Source organism: Lycium barbarum, chromosome 8 (genome assembly GCF_019175385.1).
Source record: "Lycium barbarum isolate Lr01 chromosome 8, ASM1917538v2, whole genome shotgun sequence".
NCBI lineage: Eukaryota > Viridiplantae > Streptophyta > Magnoliopsida > Solanales > Solanaceae > Lycium > Lycium barbarum.
The window spans coordinates 129,543,271-129,560,535 of record NC_083344.1 but is presented as its reverse complement, the minus strand read 5'-3'; the positions used below and the strand labels follow the sequence as shown (position 1 = coordinate 129,560,535).

The 17,265-nt window shown below is 34.6% G+C and overlaps 1 protein-coding gene across 1 annotated transcript; it reads right to left on the bottom strand.

Annotated features, from left to right (window-relative positions):
- Positions 1–9,255: 9,255 nt before the first annotated feature.
- Positions 9,256–14,983, bottom strand: LOC132607402 (cytoplasmic tRNA 2-thiolation protein 2). The gene is made up of 7 exons (XM_060321354.1): positions 14,567–14,983; positions 12,349–12,697; positions 12,177–12,263; positions 11,175–11,296; positions 10,912–10,990; positions 10,093–10,490; positions 9,256–9,718 (listed from the first exon to the last, which is right to left on the bottom strand). Exons 1-7 carry the CDS (start codon positions 14,905–14,907, stop codon positions 9,670–9,672), a joined length of 1,425 nt encoding a protein of 474 aa, XP_060177337.1. The 5' UTR covers positions 14,908–14,983; the 3' UTR covers positions 9,256–9,669.
- Positions 14,984–17,265: the final 2,282 nt, after the last annotated feature.

Here is a 17,265-nt window from a genome sequence, read left to right as displayed (position 1 = left end):
TGCACTACTTGTGTGATTGTCCTTGTGAAGAATGTCCAGGAGAGCGTGAAATTCATTAACTATGGTTGATGTACTTTTCTGTTTACATCTTAATTATGGCAAGAGAGGTCGTGCTTCTATATGTACGTGGTATAATATTGTATTACTATAACTATTTTTATGTAATTCTGATGATCTCTTCTTGAAAATTTAAAACTTCAATGCTAATGAACATTGATGTGGAGAGAATGCAAGGTATCCTGCCAATTCAATTAGAAGTTTGAATGTCAGATGTTTGCATCAGCAAACAATTATATTCAACAAAGCCAGCTATTTTACCGTCTAAATAATACACGTTGAATTAATTTGGAATAAATTCCATGAGCAACGGCTGAAAATTAGGATCTTGCTTCTAATTAAGATTTAAAAATAACACGAAACTTTAAATTTAACTCATAGTTTCTAATTGGTGACTTCAAGTTACGAGCAAGATTACATTATATATATAATCTATAAAGGAAGGACATAGGCCTGCCTACGTGGCGACAATTCAGGATTTACATTTATCTTTTTTTTTTTTCAATTTTCCTCTTCTTTCGACTAAATAAAATCGCCAGGAAAAAAAATCTACATACCATTTTGGTGCTTTACTGTATACTCCAAGAATCGCCTCTTAAATTCTCCAATAACGTTTTCCCTATTAGTTTGCCTCTTTTCTCTCACTTACAATTATCCCGTGCGACGGTTACAAATAAAACGCCGTGACCCTTAATCTCCCTCTTAATTACGGCTCCCTCTGTTTCTTACCTCTCTATTAATCAATCCCATCACTTAATTACGAGGAGATTAGTTAAAATGGGTCTTTACAAAATGAATAGAGGTATATGACCCTTTGTATACATGAGCGATTCTGAAATAACGCAAAAACGATATGTTATATTTTGTAGAGGGTCATTTAATCATCAATTACTCCTCCTCTGTCCTCTTCTTTTCCATCTACCATAATCATTTTATCCTCTTCCAAGAAAAACATCTCCATTCCATATTCCAAGGATTAACATTTTCCATCAAAATACATGTATAGCATATCTCAACCGCTGATCTACATTGTGTAATTAGTTAAAAGGGTTCTTTACAAAATAAATAGAGGTATATGACTCTCTGTATACATGAGCGATTCTAAAATAACACAATGGGCGATCTGTTATATTTCGTAGGGGGTCATTTAATCAATTTACCATTTCACCTCTTTCCCACTTCACTAGCATCTCTCATATCACATTTTCTCCAACTGACTGTCAATGATGTGAATGCTTCAATAATACGAGTGCGCGGTTAAATTGGTAAAATTCTTAACAGAGAAACAAAAAAAGAAGAATAGACAGTCATTTGAGTTGTGAAGATCTCTTTTTAAATCATGTTACGGTATTATATGTTCAATTATATTAGGATTAAGTGTCACATATTTACGTCAAACTGGAAGCAGGCAATCTATATCCAATTGATCATTTGGATTAAATTTATACAGCAACAGCCGAAAATTCGGTTCTTAATTGCTCCTAATATGGACTTTAAAACTAACATAGCACTCTGCACAACTTGAGTTTTCAGGTTCCACAAGCTTATAATGTCAACTTATGTTGTGTGTTTAATTAACCAAAAAATCTTTGAAATATTGAAAGACCGCTAGTTGGTATAAATTCGCACAAAAAAAAAAAAAAAAGGAATATATATTGGGAAACAAATATGTGCTCCTTTTATGAGGCATAGTCATTATTCAACACTAGTGGTGAAATTTGAAGTGGGTAGATGACAAGTATCCAGCCACTTTAATTAGCAAGTTTGAGTTTCACATGTTTGCTGTCCCATTGGAATAGATATATCCAACACATTATCAAGCTATTTTTACCTTTTAAATATTACATGTTGAACCAATTTGGAATAAATTTCATAGCAACGGCTGAAAATTAGGATCTTGCTTTTAAGATAGGTTTTAAAATTAGCTTTGAATTTTGAATTTAATTGAAAATTTCTAATTGGTGACTAAAGTTATGAGCGCGTAATCAGTTGTCAAGTGAGCATTTGGTAACACAATAGCAGCAATGGACTCCCAAAGTTTCAACCATGTCGAAAAATATCATACTTAGTTGTTATCATGATTATTGTCTTTTGCCTCTGCCATATCGACTCTGCATCAACCTCTGTGATGCCATGGAAATCACGATTATTATCTTATTGACTCGTAACTGATGAAAAAGCATGTAGAAAAATCTAAGAAAGTGGTTGGATGAATGTTTATGTGCTAATTGGCAATGCCTCTGTAAATGTCTTTGTGAGCCACGAGTGAAATTTCCCTGATCCATGAATGTGCTTTTGAGGTGTGAGTTAGGCTCAGTGTCTAATTTGACATATTGACTCCATCTTATGGCAGAAGAGATATCGTCCGTGCTTTCTATACTTAGAGCCCATTTGGATTGACTTATAAGTTGGTCAAACCAGCTTATAAACCATTTTTTAACTTATTGGAGTGTTTGCTAAAATAGAAAACAACTTAAATTAAGTTAAAAAACGTTTAAAATAAGCCAAAATTAAGAAGTTGTTCAACTTCAACTTATTTTATTTTGGCTTAAAAGGCATTTTGGTTTGACCAACAACTTTAGCCTTTTATCCCTTATATTTTCTGTTAATTCCAATACTACCCTTACTTCTAAAAACCCTTTAAGCACTTTTATCCATACACGTAACTGCTTATTTATAAAATAACTTTCGACACTTAAAAAATACTTTAAGCACTTTATATATATGCTTAAAAACCACTTTTTTTTGCAACTAATGCAAACGGGCTCTTAGTGCCAAATAGCTATTTCCATGTAATTCTGATGTCCCTTCTTCTTCAACCATGCATAAATAAAACAGAAAGTTGCTCCGATCAAACCATATCTCTATGCACAGTTTAATTGCTAGAGATATTAAAAGAAATTTATGCTCCTCTTTTTACAGTAGTACTATTGCTTCTTTCTTTTCTTAATGGTAAAATTCACCTACGAATAAAATTAGAGTCCCTATACTCTTCCCTTTAAAGGATCAAAAATGCCCCTGAGGTATTGGAAATGGCTTAAATCTCCGCTTCGTTCACCTATTGGACCCCAATTTGCCTTAATGTTAATTTCCGGATTAAAAATTCATAACATATGGAATATTTAATGCGTTATAATAGTATTATCCTTCAATTTCTGCCGTAAGCTACTAACAAGTTGCAGCAGATAAGCAATTTCTGCCGTAAGCTACTAACAAGTTGCAGCAGATAAGTTAAACAATCAACGTTAAATTACGGATCTTGCTCCTAAGATGGCCGGTTTTAGAATTAGCGTTGTAATTTCTGTGGCGGGTTGGTAAGTATTCCTTCATCTCTAATTAATGGACTCCAGTGAGTCGTCTTTCGTAGAGAGCGCTTTTCTCCCAGATTTTCCGTCATGAATTCGAATTAGTCGAGCTCCAAAACGGATATCTAATACCAGATGAAAAATTAACAAAAAATTATTAGTTTCTAATTGGCGATCACAAGAAGTAATTAATGAGCAGACTGACATTATATATCAAATACACCAATTTTTTTTAACTTTTCAAAATATGTAGTATAATACATATTGACAAGTCTGGAATATATTTCAAGAGCGGCAGCAGAATAATTAGCTAGGTCTTATCTCTTAAAAAAGATTAACAATAAGAGCAGGCCCAAGCATTATATATAGGGAAAAGGGTCAAAAATACCCCTCTAATTTGGGAAAGGGCTAAAAATATCCTCCATTATAAATTTGGGTAAAAAATACCCTCCCGTCATTAAAGTTTTCAAATATACCCCTGTCTTAAAGGAAATTCTCAAAATAACCTGATTTCATTTATAAACCCGCTCCATTTAAACTCGATCCAACTAAATAAAAAACTCATATGGGTTACCCGCTCATGTGCCTAGTGGCTCCAGATGTAGGACTCGGGAACAAGTTGGCCGCATATGGGGTTTTTATGTAGTTGGGTCGGATTTAAATGGAGCGGGTTTAAAAATGAATTCAGGTTATTTTGGGGGATTTGGGGATTTCCATTAAAATAGGGTATATTTGAAAGCTTTAGTGACGGGAGGAGTATTTGATCCAAATTTATAACAGAGGATATTTTTAGCCTTTTTTCTAAAGTAGAGGGACATTTTTGACCCTTTTCCCTTATATATAATCACTCGTTAGAGTCGCCTTAATTATCAGCGACAATTATTTAATTTGACAATATTGCCTTCACCCAGTTTAAAACTTTTAGCATTAATGGCCAGAAACAGTTCTATAATTGTTATTACTCTCATGATTATTAGTACTATTTTCTTGATCAATCCAGCATTATCACAATATTCACCAAGTACAAGCTCTTCTTATATTGATGATGAAGAATTAAAGCAGCTTAATTTGCAGGAAATGCCACGTAATCGTAGAATGTTGGTCATCTGTAAATGTGATGACTGCGAGTGTGGCTGTTCAGGATGTGCTGCACCTCCACCTCCGTTTTAATTTATAGTCACACAAATATAATCATATGGTATTTTCTTCCTCAATTATGCATAAATAAAAATATGAGTAGCTTCCATGCACCGTAGTGCATGTAGTGAAACTGTGAAAGTATTTAATATGTGTCTGTGTCCAGAAGACTTTATTGGCACTTATAATATTCTCCGTTTGTAATGTTATTTTGTAAGAGTTGAGTTTTTTCTACATATTAGATGTTTTAGTCAGCTCTTTATATATCATGATATTATGATGATCATTCCATCTCATTTCTCATATTCCGAAACTCAACCACATTATGTAGATATATTGGTAATATAATTTTATTAGAGTCGATCCATATAAGCCTTGGCTTCTTGAGTGCAACTTTTATAGAGATTCGACATGCTGATAACCAATTGTGCTGTGTTAGCCATGGCAAATTTTTTTGAACAGAAAGCTAAGTAAGGAACATATGCAGTCCAACCTCTCTATAACGTACGGAGTCGTTTGTCTAGAAATTTTTTGACTGCTATAGTGAAATGTTATTACAAAATATATAACATAACATAATTTAAAAATTCGAAACCAAAAAACTTGACCGTTATAATGAAATGTTGTTATAGAGGATGTTTGTTATAGAGAGATTTGCCTGTAATTACAGATACTTCCTTCATCTTCTCAAAGTGTTAAAGGTGCTGACAATGTGGATAAACATTGATTTTTTGCCTTAAATTACTTATAACTTGTAGCAAATAAACGTAATATTCAATATCTAAATAACATCAAGAGATTCTTGGTGACGAAATATTTAATTTTTTTAGATCTTGGTAATTTTATAGAAGTAAGGTCACCAACTAGTAAAATGATAGTTTAACTAGTAAAATGATCAGCTCTTCGCGCTGTTATTTCATGAAAAATTCAAGTGAGTTTATAAATTAATTTCTTGGGGTAAATTTACTCTGAGATGGAAGACGAAGAACTTTGTTAAATTGCATTCATCTATTAAATTTTCTTTTCAATGAGAAATATTAAATTGAATTATTTTCGTCTCCCGTCACTCCTCTATTATATTTTTCTTCTTTCCCTCCCTCCTCCTCCCCTCCCCCCCCCCCCCCCCCCCTCCCTCCTTATACTGTCACTTCCCTATAATATTTTCTTCTTGATTTCCTTTCTATCCCTCTCTATTACTCCTTCAATTTACCTCATTTAATTTAAGTTTGTCGATTGCGTGCAAATGTACATCATTCTATTTAAGTTTGACAGTTACTATATACACATTTTAAATAGGAGATGAGAAAGTTCAAGTATGAGGAAAAATGCAAGAAAAAGGGCCATAGTAAAGACAAATTTAATTATTGACTCAACTTTGTAGGTAAAAGGTAATCTGATGTAATTACAGAATTATTATTCTTTTGGAACAATATACTAAAATCTTATACTCTAACCCAATATACTACCTCACAAAATCATATGACAACATATAGGCTTGATTAGTAAGCACAAGCAACAAACTAAAAGTAGATAAAATGATGAAAGTATGTTCATTTGCTAGAGCAGGGCTGAATATTGATTTAATTCTACATATAGCACCACAAAAAACTGTAATTAGCTACAAACTGCGTCGCTAATCCATCACTAAATTGCTCATAGCTAACATGATTTTTTGACAATCTATTGCTAATAGGATTATTAGTGGATTTTGCTATTTAGCTAGATAATTTATCCGTCGCTAATTCCTATTCTTTTTGTAGTGTACGTTTGAGTCTTATATCTAGTAAATAAATAAATACACAATTATAAGAGAACAGAAAAGGACAGAACCATACGACAGAAAACTGCTACATGAATCTTTAAGAAAAGAAGTATAAACATATTGGGGAGACCTCAAGTATGCATTGTCCTTTTATTTCTAAGTGGCTGTTGTTGCGTTTATTTTTGGGTGTTATTGATCCCGATTGAAGCCAGAGAGACAACAAAAGTATTAACAGCTCCTAGATAATCTTTGTAATTTGTCCTTCAGAGAAACTATCAATGCACTCAGATTGGTAGGAAGTCATTTGCAGAAGAAGAGAAGGAGAGATTTGAGGAAACTATAAGGATGTCCGGGAGGGGCGAGAACACAAATGTATTGTTATCGTGGAGTATATATATATCATGAATTTATGAGTAAAATTTAAACGGAAAATAAGGAACTAATGAGGAACGGAAAAAACTAAAGGAGTCAAAGCTATATCAATTGGCTGAACGCCTGGAGTAGGAAGAGCAAGAGAGGCCGAAGGCCAATTACAGAAATTAATGAATTGGTATTTATTTTCATTGTATTAATATGTTTGTTACAAAATTTAATGAAACTCAATAAATAGGATCGAATGTGTTCATTCTTCAATTAGATAATAAGGAGAAAATAGAGAAAAATGTCAAAAAAAAAGGAGATAATGTTATGAAACAATGAGTGTGGATGTCCACCACTCTAGAAATAAATTCCCACCTCCTCCATGATTTCAAAGGTTTAATGTAATATCTCCCACTTCACCCATGATCTTCCCCACATTCTCATATGTTGAATGCCATATTTATAGCTACCCTTTTATATGCCTCTATGCACCACTATAAATAGAGGCATATGAATTCATATGGTACACACTTGAAACACATTTGGATGAATAAAAAAGCTCTCATCTCTTGTCTCTCTTTATTGTTCTTACTTCATCTTTTGATATATTGTACTAACTCTTTTAGAATAATTTTACAGCAGGTTATCAGCACGAGTCTCTAACCATACACTACAACAAATGTGTGATTTAGCCACGAAATTTTTAGCTACGGTTGAAAATTCGTTGCTAATTATGCACTTTCCGTGACAAAAATTACATTTCGTTGTCAAATGCACGAGTCACATACTTTTGGTGACGAGGAAAAAATTTCGTAGCTAATGTTTCGTCTACGAAGCATTATCATGATTATTGATATTTGCCTGTGTCATGCATGTCAACTCTTAACTCTATATCAAATGCTATAGTTCGAGTTTTAGGCTCGCAACAATTGATGCAAAATGAAGCAGCACAAACATCAAGGAAGTTGCTATGTGGTCCGCTATGTCAATTATTTTGCAGTTGTGCATATTGCCCTTGAGATTGAGAGAATTATGTAAACACTAATGGTCTCTTCTTCCCCAACCATAATAAAATAGAAGTTGTCCCTGTCTAACCATCTCCAAAAGATGTTGAGTAGTTATAAAGCATATGCAATATAATTTCATTGTCTCATGCACCTGATAATATATCATTTTGTATTATATCGTGCTATTAATTAGAGTAAAAGATATATTGTATCTTTGGTATCGTTTGATAACATTGTTCTTGTTTGGATTGATTAATTGTATAGCAATAACAAATGTATATACTAAAATACCCTTACTTATAATTCTTGAATTTATGAATAATTCTAAACTAAAAATTAAAAAGCTGATTATAGACAAGATAGTAAAATGGCTAGAAGGAGTCCCTATAGATACTGGCGACGAGTAGTGGAAGGACTGTTAATTTATGATAAAGTAAACAAATCAAAACTCTAAAAATATAGTAATACGTTGACTACCGAAAAGAAAGTGAGTGGTATAAATGTCGTATGAAGACTATCTATATTGTTGCTCATCCAATTGCTTAAATCAAAAATAGTTGATTGGGTACATAATATATGTATAATCGTTTATAATAGGCTATTTGTGTATACCTGCTATAAAAAGTAAACAGTGAACCCAATCGACTATTTGTGTAAAAACGTGGCAAGAAGGAAGAATATTAATAGGCATGGGCTTAAATATGATGAAGATAAAATAGGGGAAAGAGTGGATTAAGAAGAAAAATATACTATAGCAAATGTTACTTGGTGCAACAAGTTAAAATACATTACTCACTTTTACCTTCTAAATAATACACGTCGACTTAGAGCCTGTTTGAATGGGCTTAAAAAAAACAGCTTATAAGCTGGAAACAGCTTATAAGTAAAAAAAAAAAAAAAAATTGGGGTAGACCAACTTATTTTGTTAGGCTTATAAGCTGTTTCCAGCTTATAAGCTGCTTTAGATAAGCTAAGTCAAATAGGTCTAATTATTTTTTGGGGCTTATTTTAAACACAAAATCACTTTAAGCTGGTCAGCCAAACACTCAAAAAAACTGAAAACAGCTTATAAGCCAATCCAAATGGGTTCTTAGTTTTCATTTCAACAGTGACAGCTGCATTAGATTATTTTGCTCCAACAGGTGGATTTTAAAAATTAAGGTTGACATTCAAATTCAATTCACACTTTGTAAATGATGAGAACAAGCAATATGAGCAGGCTGGCATCAAATATACTTCACGTGCTATAGAGTTATTAACAAGTGAGCATTTGACATTGCCTTCACCCAACATTGAACTTTATCAATGGCCAGAAACACCATAATTATTCTCATGATTATTGTTTTTTTCTTCTACCAGATTCACAACAATGGACTGATCAAACTACAACAATGGGCTGATAAAACTACAAGCTATTATGGTGCTGAAGAAGAAGAGCATTTTCGGTCTGGGAGCTTTCAGGAGAATGCTTATCAGGATCCATGTGCTATTGGCTGCCCCAGTGAAATTTGTGGTTGCTAACCTAGCTACACTGACCCAGTTAAGTTTCTATGTCTGTGTATTTCCATTTCCATGTAAGTAATAAATTCCTGTGCTCTCTTTTATGAAGAGTACTAATTGTATCAAATACATGTAATGTATAAAATTTGTGTTTCATTAACTGAATTCTTATATTGAATGACTGAAAAGAGAGCCGAAATTGAAAACGTTACAGAAGTTGGACAAAGAACATGGGAGTATTCAACTTTTCTGTAACATTGTATCACACTTGCAAAACAGATTGAACAACCAAACAGAATCTGACAGCAGATAACTTTTCTGTATCATTGTGCCCCAGACATCAGCCATAACATAGTGTATTGAGAAATAGGAACTTCTGCCGCACAATATCAAGACTCTAAACTGCATCTTCCCATTTCACCCTGCTGCTCACAGGCACTAGTGACAAACTATGTTTAGCCAACTCGTACATTGTGGCCATAACAGATTTGCATATCAACGCAGCAAGCAGTTGAATGTTTTGCAAAACTAATCAGTTGGATTATGTTCCATCTTCGTTGTCCGAAAGCAAGCAGTCTTCTATTTGCTCCCTGAAAACAAGGCAATTAAACTTTTATATCCAAGGAGAAAGCAAGACGTAAAGATAAGTGTCCTGAGTTTTAAACAAAGTTACAAACTAAAATAACTATTCCAAAAACATCTCTAAAGTTGAAATGTTGAACCCTGGGGCAACCCAAAGGAGAAAACACAGGAAACTATTCTCTAAGCAGTAACAGTAAAACTGTAAGGTTTCTTAGAAAGGCGCAGAAATGGAAGCTAATTTTCAAAAAGCATGATTCATCTGAAGATCTATGACACCGCCTTTGTAATTTCAAGCACTCTGCAGCAACAAGATGGTTTTCCAAATGTGTCAGAAATTAGATAATCAAAATTATCAAGTGGTTAAGCAAATAAAATTTCATACCTTAGCTGCTTCTGACTTAGACGATCACCATCCTCTGCTTGGGAAACCATTGATGGTGGCAAGAGAGAAATGAAGTGCTCCAGAGATGACGGGTCCTTGGGAAGAACCTGAAACTGACAACTTGCACAGCATGCAGCCCCAATCGCATTAGAACTAGTTTTTCCATTGTCAAAATTAATTGACGTTTCAAAGGTGGATATTTTTAGAGGACTGTTGCAAATAGGACAGAATGACTCAGGAGGAAGGGCATCTTTAGTTTTCAGGTTGTATTTCTTTTGCCTCCTTCGAGATGCCACCTCACCATTATAGTCATTGTCCTCCGGCATTCTATTGAAATGAAAAGGTGTCAGCTTTCCAGCTGTTCTCATAATTGTGCTTTCCCGGGAAGGGTTTTCCTCCTGAAATACAAAAGTTACTTTGAATTTTTAATGTGCAAGGCTTTCAAGTTGCAGTATTCATGACTAGAACAACGAAACATATAGGACAGAACCAAATAAAGGCAATTTTCAAAATAAAAAGTTAGGTGCTCTTTAATAAAGTTAGTTCTTCTCCCTAATATTTTTGCTTCTTGTTAAAGTAACCACCAATTATCACAACATTAACCATCAACCAATATTCAAGTTTTAAAAGCATGTTTTCTTGGCAGGCTGAATCTATTTCAGTACTGTGTACAACTGTTATATCATAATATTCCAATTTTTAATTTCCTATATATCTAAAAGTTCCTTTTTTTACAGTTTTTTCTTCGCATTAGATTCCACTTCCACTGTACATGGGACCACATCTTAAATTAAACCAATACAGTTAATCTGCTTTTACCTGCAACAATTTTACAAAGGAGGAAATCAAGCCATTGATACCAGCACGTGTTCCATTAAAAACTTCTACAGTCATCAAACTGCCCTGGCAAAGTATGTCGAGCCCCACCATTGAAGTAATAGTTTTGATGCACAAGGGCAGGGCAAAAAGAAATGATATAATCAGATTCAGAAATTACACAAGATTGCGACAAAAATAGGATATCTAAATGCTAAACCAAAACTAAATTTTGTTTTAAATATCTGATTTCAAGTGCAGCAAACCTGTCAAGGCTGCAAAGCATGTTCAACTCATGAATAGGACAATCACGGAGGGGAAGAACCACAGGTATCTTCCACCTTGCATCGACATACTGGATATCAGCAGCTAAAGAGTAACCTCTGCCCTGGAGAATACCAAAACCTTTTGCACATTAGATAGTTCTCTCTCTCAGTTTTTGTTCAAGTGGGTGAGAGATGGCATTGAATTGTATATAGGTGACTACTAGCTCTAAAAAGTTGATCTTTTACACAATAACTAACATGGATTATGATCAACAAGATGAGTAATTAAAAATAGAGATCAAATCAGGTAAAACAACCCCCAGCAAGCAGATCATGACAGTGTATGGGCATTTTGGTTAATTCAAGAAAGATGACCAGAACGGAATATGGAAAAAGTTTGTTGTGCAATCTCAAACTATTAGCCCCCGGGGCTTTGGTCTACTGGTAAGAGTGTAGCTCGTAATGTGCAGATTAGACGCACCGCACTGGTTCGAACCCTTCTGCAGACAAAAGCCTGGTATTTAAGTGGAGACGGGTAGAGGGACAAGAACATTATCCATAGAGTTTCGACCTGTGTGCTACTGGCCCTCTGGGATTTCTCAGTTATCAGGAGAAAAAAAAAAGTACTGAATTTACAAGCAATGCAGTTAATATTTTTTGTTAGGAAAAAAAAAAAAAAAAAACCCCTTCTGCATGAATCATGGGTAATCACATTCTTTTTTTTTTTTTTTTTTTTTTGAAACTGGTAACTGAAATCAAAATGGGTAATCACATTCTTCTAGTTTTAATCTCTTCATCTATATGAAACGGGATGAACCAAATCTAGGCACTTCACACTCCCATTGATCTCTTATAATCTACTCCATCCCTGTAATGTCAAATTGAAGCCCAAAGTTCCAATTTTTTCCAGTTGGCCAGATGATAAGCTTTCTTCATATCCATATGAATAAACATTTTCAGTTTTTTAGCAAAAGAAGAGAGTGAGTGGTTCATTGAACCTACCTTGACAGTTGCTTCAAGTACATGACAAGCTATTCTTGATGTACACGTTCCTAGCAGAACTTTGGTATATCCATTCTCGATAGCTATCTGCATAGTAAAGCAACATATATAAATAGGAATCTAGTTTTTCTCCTGTAAAGCTCAAGATCGTGATTATGTAAAGTTGCCAAACCTTTTGCAGCGAGAGCATGCGAAAATGCTCCAACAGATCTTCTTTTCCTGTGACATCACTAACAGCGTTTATTAATTCATTCAGTCTATCTTTTCCATCACCAGCTTTAAGCGAATAAATAGCCTCTGTTGGGACTACATGGAATTGTTTCACAGGTGGAGCCAAATCTGACACAATAAGTTTCATCTGCTCAATAGCTCTATGAAGGTCATCAGATGAGACAGCAGAAATGGCTGTTTCATCAATAAAGGCAACCCCAACACCAAAAACTGGTAACGCTCTATCTCTACTGGCATCATAGTTCTTCTGAGCTCTGCTTTGCATCTCATGTATAAACTGCAGAGCCACCCTAGTAGATAAAACAAGTTGCTCAGAAAAGTAAAACATTATGTTAGCACATACCTTTTACACAAGACTAGCATTCTACTCCACGTCCTTTTAAGTCATAACAAGCAGCAGGTCTGACTTAACTAACTGCTATGATATATGCCATTATTGACACACTTTGATGTTACACTCAATTCCAAGATATGAACTCAATGATCATGCTTCCTACAAAAGTTCCAACATATGCTTGGCAAAGGCCCAAAACATTGAGAACTAAATTGCGAGGAAACATTTCAGATTAAAGGAACATGACAGATGTCTACTGTACTTACAAAATTATTTTAAGAAAATTACATAGACAGATAAAAAGAAAACGGGACATCTTCAGTTTTTTTTTTTTTTAAAACGGTGGTGTCCAGGCTAGCTTGTGCACACCTCGATTATTCCACCAGGGTACCAGCTGCCTTCCACCAGCACAGGTACTGGGTAACTCTATCCACCAAAGCATAGGCAAATTAAAAGAAATCACCTAGTGTTTTTTGCGACTTGAAACCTCATGATTCTCTACATGCTTCCGTTAGGCCACACCCTTGGATGCAAACAGGGCAAATACATACAATTCATATCACCGTCCCCTACTAGCTTGGCATTAAGGCCATTGACTGATTATTTCTTTCACTGAATAACCTAGACCGTAGATGAAGTCTTTTCTACACTAACAGCACATTCAAACAAATAAGCTGATTAATCAGGAACAAATAGCAGTAGGAAGCTACATTCAACAAAATTGCTAAACCCTAAACCCAAAATAATCTCGGAAAGCAAACAGCTTTGGAAGTTAACAATACAACTAAGCAAGATGATAGCTCAATGATCACGCTTCCTAAAAAGTTCCAACATATGCTTGATAAAGGCCCAAACTTTCAGAACTATAATGCATGTAAACATTTCATAGAAACTGATTAAATGAAAAAAGGGCACATATAGACAATTTCATATCATCCACCCCAACTAGTCTGGCATTAAGGCAGTTGATTGATGTTATTTCTTTCACTGAACTAACCTAGACCAAAGAAGGAGTCTTTTCTACACATCAGCACATTTCAAACAAATAAACAGATATATCAGTACCAAAAATCAGTCGGAAACTACATTCAACAAAGGGTTAATAGCGCTTTTGGTCCCTCAGTTATACGTAAATTGTAATTCTAGTCCTTGTACTATCTGACTAAGCACATTTAACCTTCAACTTGAAATCTGCACTTTTGATTGTTTTGCTTATGAATATTCACAAATTTTCAGTATATTTACCCTTCTGTTGTTTAAATATCAATGTGTTATGTAAAACTTGTATTGTTACTCCATATTTAAGGACAATATACTTCTAAAAATAGTTCAGATATAGAGTAACATATTTCCTACATAAAAGAGACCAAAAACACACATTTCAATTAATTGAAGGTTAATGTGTCGAGTCATACTCCTTCCGTCCCAATTTATGTGATACACTTTCCCTTTTAGTCTGTCCCAAAAAAGAACGACACATTTCTATATTTAACTATAATTTACTTAAAACTTCCCTTTTATACTTAAATGATTTACAGCCACACAAATATCTCTCACTTATTTTAGACCACAAGTTTCAAAACTCTTCCTTTCTTTCTTAAATTCCGTGCTTAGTCAAACTATATCACATAAATTGAGACGGATGTAGTATATCACAAGGAGCAAAATTACAAATAAGTGAAGGACCAAAAATACTACTCCTATTATCTCTTCAACAAAATTGTTAAACCCTAAACCCTGAATATAATCTCAGAAATCTAACAACTTTCGAAAATAATAACACAACTAAGCAATTTACTAATGACAATTAAGACGTGAGATTAACCTGGAACAAGTACCGCCAGAAAAGGCAACAAGTACGTTATCTAACGGCGAAATCATAGCATTAGCTGTTACAGCTAATCTAAACTTCCCAAACAGATTACTACGAAAGCAATCTGCACAGAACCTTCCGTTATCTCCTCCGTTAAAATCACCACCAACGCCGTTAACGGCAGCGATTGTTCGGTTAACCTTACATTTAAGACACGTGGAATCATCCAAGTGTTCGGTGCTCCTTCTATCTTTGACGACGTCGTTTTGAGCTTTATTTTTTTCTGACTCTTGTGTTTCAATGGAGGAATCTTTGTAACAACCGGACTGGCAGTTTCCTGAGTTGCACGCCATTTTTGGCAAGGAAGGAAGGGAAGAGTATTGGAGAGAGGGAATTGGTTTTGTAACATTTATATGTTGGGCCTTTTTTGGGCCGGCATAGAGAAATGGCACGGCTGTCCACTTTTTTGGTCATGTTCTTAAAAAAATCTATCCTTCGAACCACACCCAACTCACAAGAAAAAAAAAATTATCACGTGGCTTTAAAAAACGGAAAAGAGCCTAAAATAACCTAGAATTTCTACAATTGGTACAAAAATATCCTTCATCCACTTTTGAGCCCCTAAATACCCCCGTCGTCCACCTTTTGGGTCTAATATACCCTTATTTCTAACAGCCCCATCTCATTAAATATGTGGCATCATTTAATTGGTTACCCCATATAATTAACTAAACTCATTAAATTTAATTTAAGTTGAAAGGATCACGACCCACCCCAAATTAAAGACCTTGTAATTTAGTCTGATGATGATACGATTGAAATAAGTGTGAATATTCAGAATTTGAATGACAGAAAAAAACAAAAGTGCGAGTACTTAGAATGGAAATAAAGTGTATGCAATACACTGTCATTACAAGGTCTTTAATTGGGGGCGGGTTGGGTTTGTCAAGTTGGTAGGTTGGTGTAATACCCCATACCTTTAATGAAAGTTTTGACCACGATCCTAGACTTAGAACCAGATAAAGAATGTGGGAATTGAAATTTTTCCGTTCAGTTGTGATATGGTGGTTTACGCCCATGAACAGTGGTCGTATTCCAATTTACGACCATGAACAGTGCCCGTAAACTGAAACCAAGAATTTCTGAACATTCTGGAATTTGACATTTTGAGGTCATATGGTTAAATACGGACCGTATTTTACTTTACGGCCCGTATTTCAAAACGTGTTTGGAATTTGGGAAAACTTCCTTGACGAAAGTTGTAGAGCATTGAAATACCTTTCCAACGGTATCTTACGGGGGTCAAACGGACATCTGTGCAAAGAGTTATGACCATTTTACTGAAGAGACGCAGTGCAGTCCGTATTGCAAAATACGGCCCGTATTGCAGTTTACGACCCGTAAACTGAATTTACAACCAGCACTGTTCAGAACGTAAATTGCAATTTCACAGGACAGTATATATTCATCCATATCAGTTCAACTCATTATTTTTCATCTCTTCAAACCCTAGAACGACCTCCTACTCTCCTCCAACATCAAGAACACCAAGGTAAGTCCATTCTAATTATTCCAACTCAATTCTAACATATATCCTTGTAATCTAAACAAGAAATCATCAATCCTAATCTAGGGTTTTCAAGAAAACCCATCTCAAGATTCAAGAATCAAGATTTAGGCAATCTTCTCCAAAATCCAAGTCTTTAATTCATGTTTTGGAGCAATTAAGGTATGTAGAACTTCCATCCACATGTGGGAATCTCTATGTTCTTCCCCATGCTTCGTTTCCTTGATATTCATGAAGTTCAAATCTTAGGGCATTAAACCCAACATATTGGTAGCCCGTATTTATGTATTTATGTACATGAATTTTGTATCTATATTCGTTGTTGTATTCCTAATCTTCTATTACGGTTATTAGGAATCCGAGCTTAATCCATGAATCATGAATTCTTCCTTATGTGTTCTCATTATGTTTATATGAAACTTTATGATTTCATCCAGCAAGTTACAAGCATGTTTTCAAGTCAAGTATATATATATATGATTATGAACTATTGTTATTACTCATGCATCAAAAACATGTTTTGCAAGACTATGACAAGTTATCTTATGAAACTATATTTACAAGTTATGATTTATGAAAACCATGTACAAGCAAGTTATGATTTATGAAAATCATGTACAAGCAAATTATGATTTATGAAAACCATGTACAAGCAAGTTATGATTTATGAAAATCATGTACAAGCAAATTATGATTGATGAAAACCATGTACAAGCAAGTTATGATCATGAATACTATGTACAAGCAAGTTACGATTCATGATATACCATGGGCAGCAAGTGCCACTAATTTACATGTTCATGTTTTGGGAGTTGCATTAATTACCGAGGAGGGCTTCATATAGCCTGAAACTACGTAGCCACCGTAGGATGAGGATCGCTCCACCCATGTCCCGGACGATCTCTCATAATGACTGGATCCTTTCATATTTTATTAAATCTCATGTTCCCTGGCAAGGACTGAGTGTTCTGCTGGCGGGACGCAAGCACCAGACCATGGATCGGTTATAAGTTATTGCTCTCCCTACTTATGATATTTTTACCATGTTTTATATATATATGTATGCACTTATGTTCATGTCCAGGTTTTTAGTTTCAGTTCTTATCATGTTATTCCATGTCCCATGTTATTTCTTTCAGTTGTT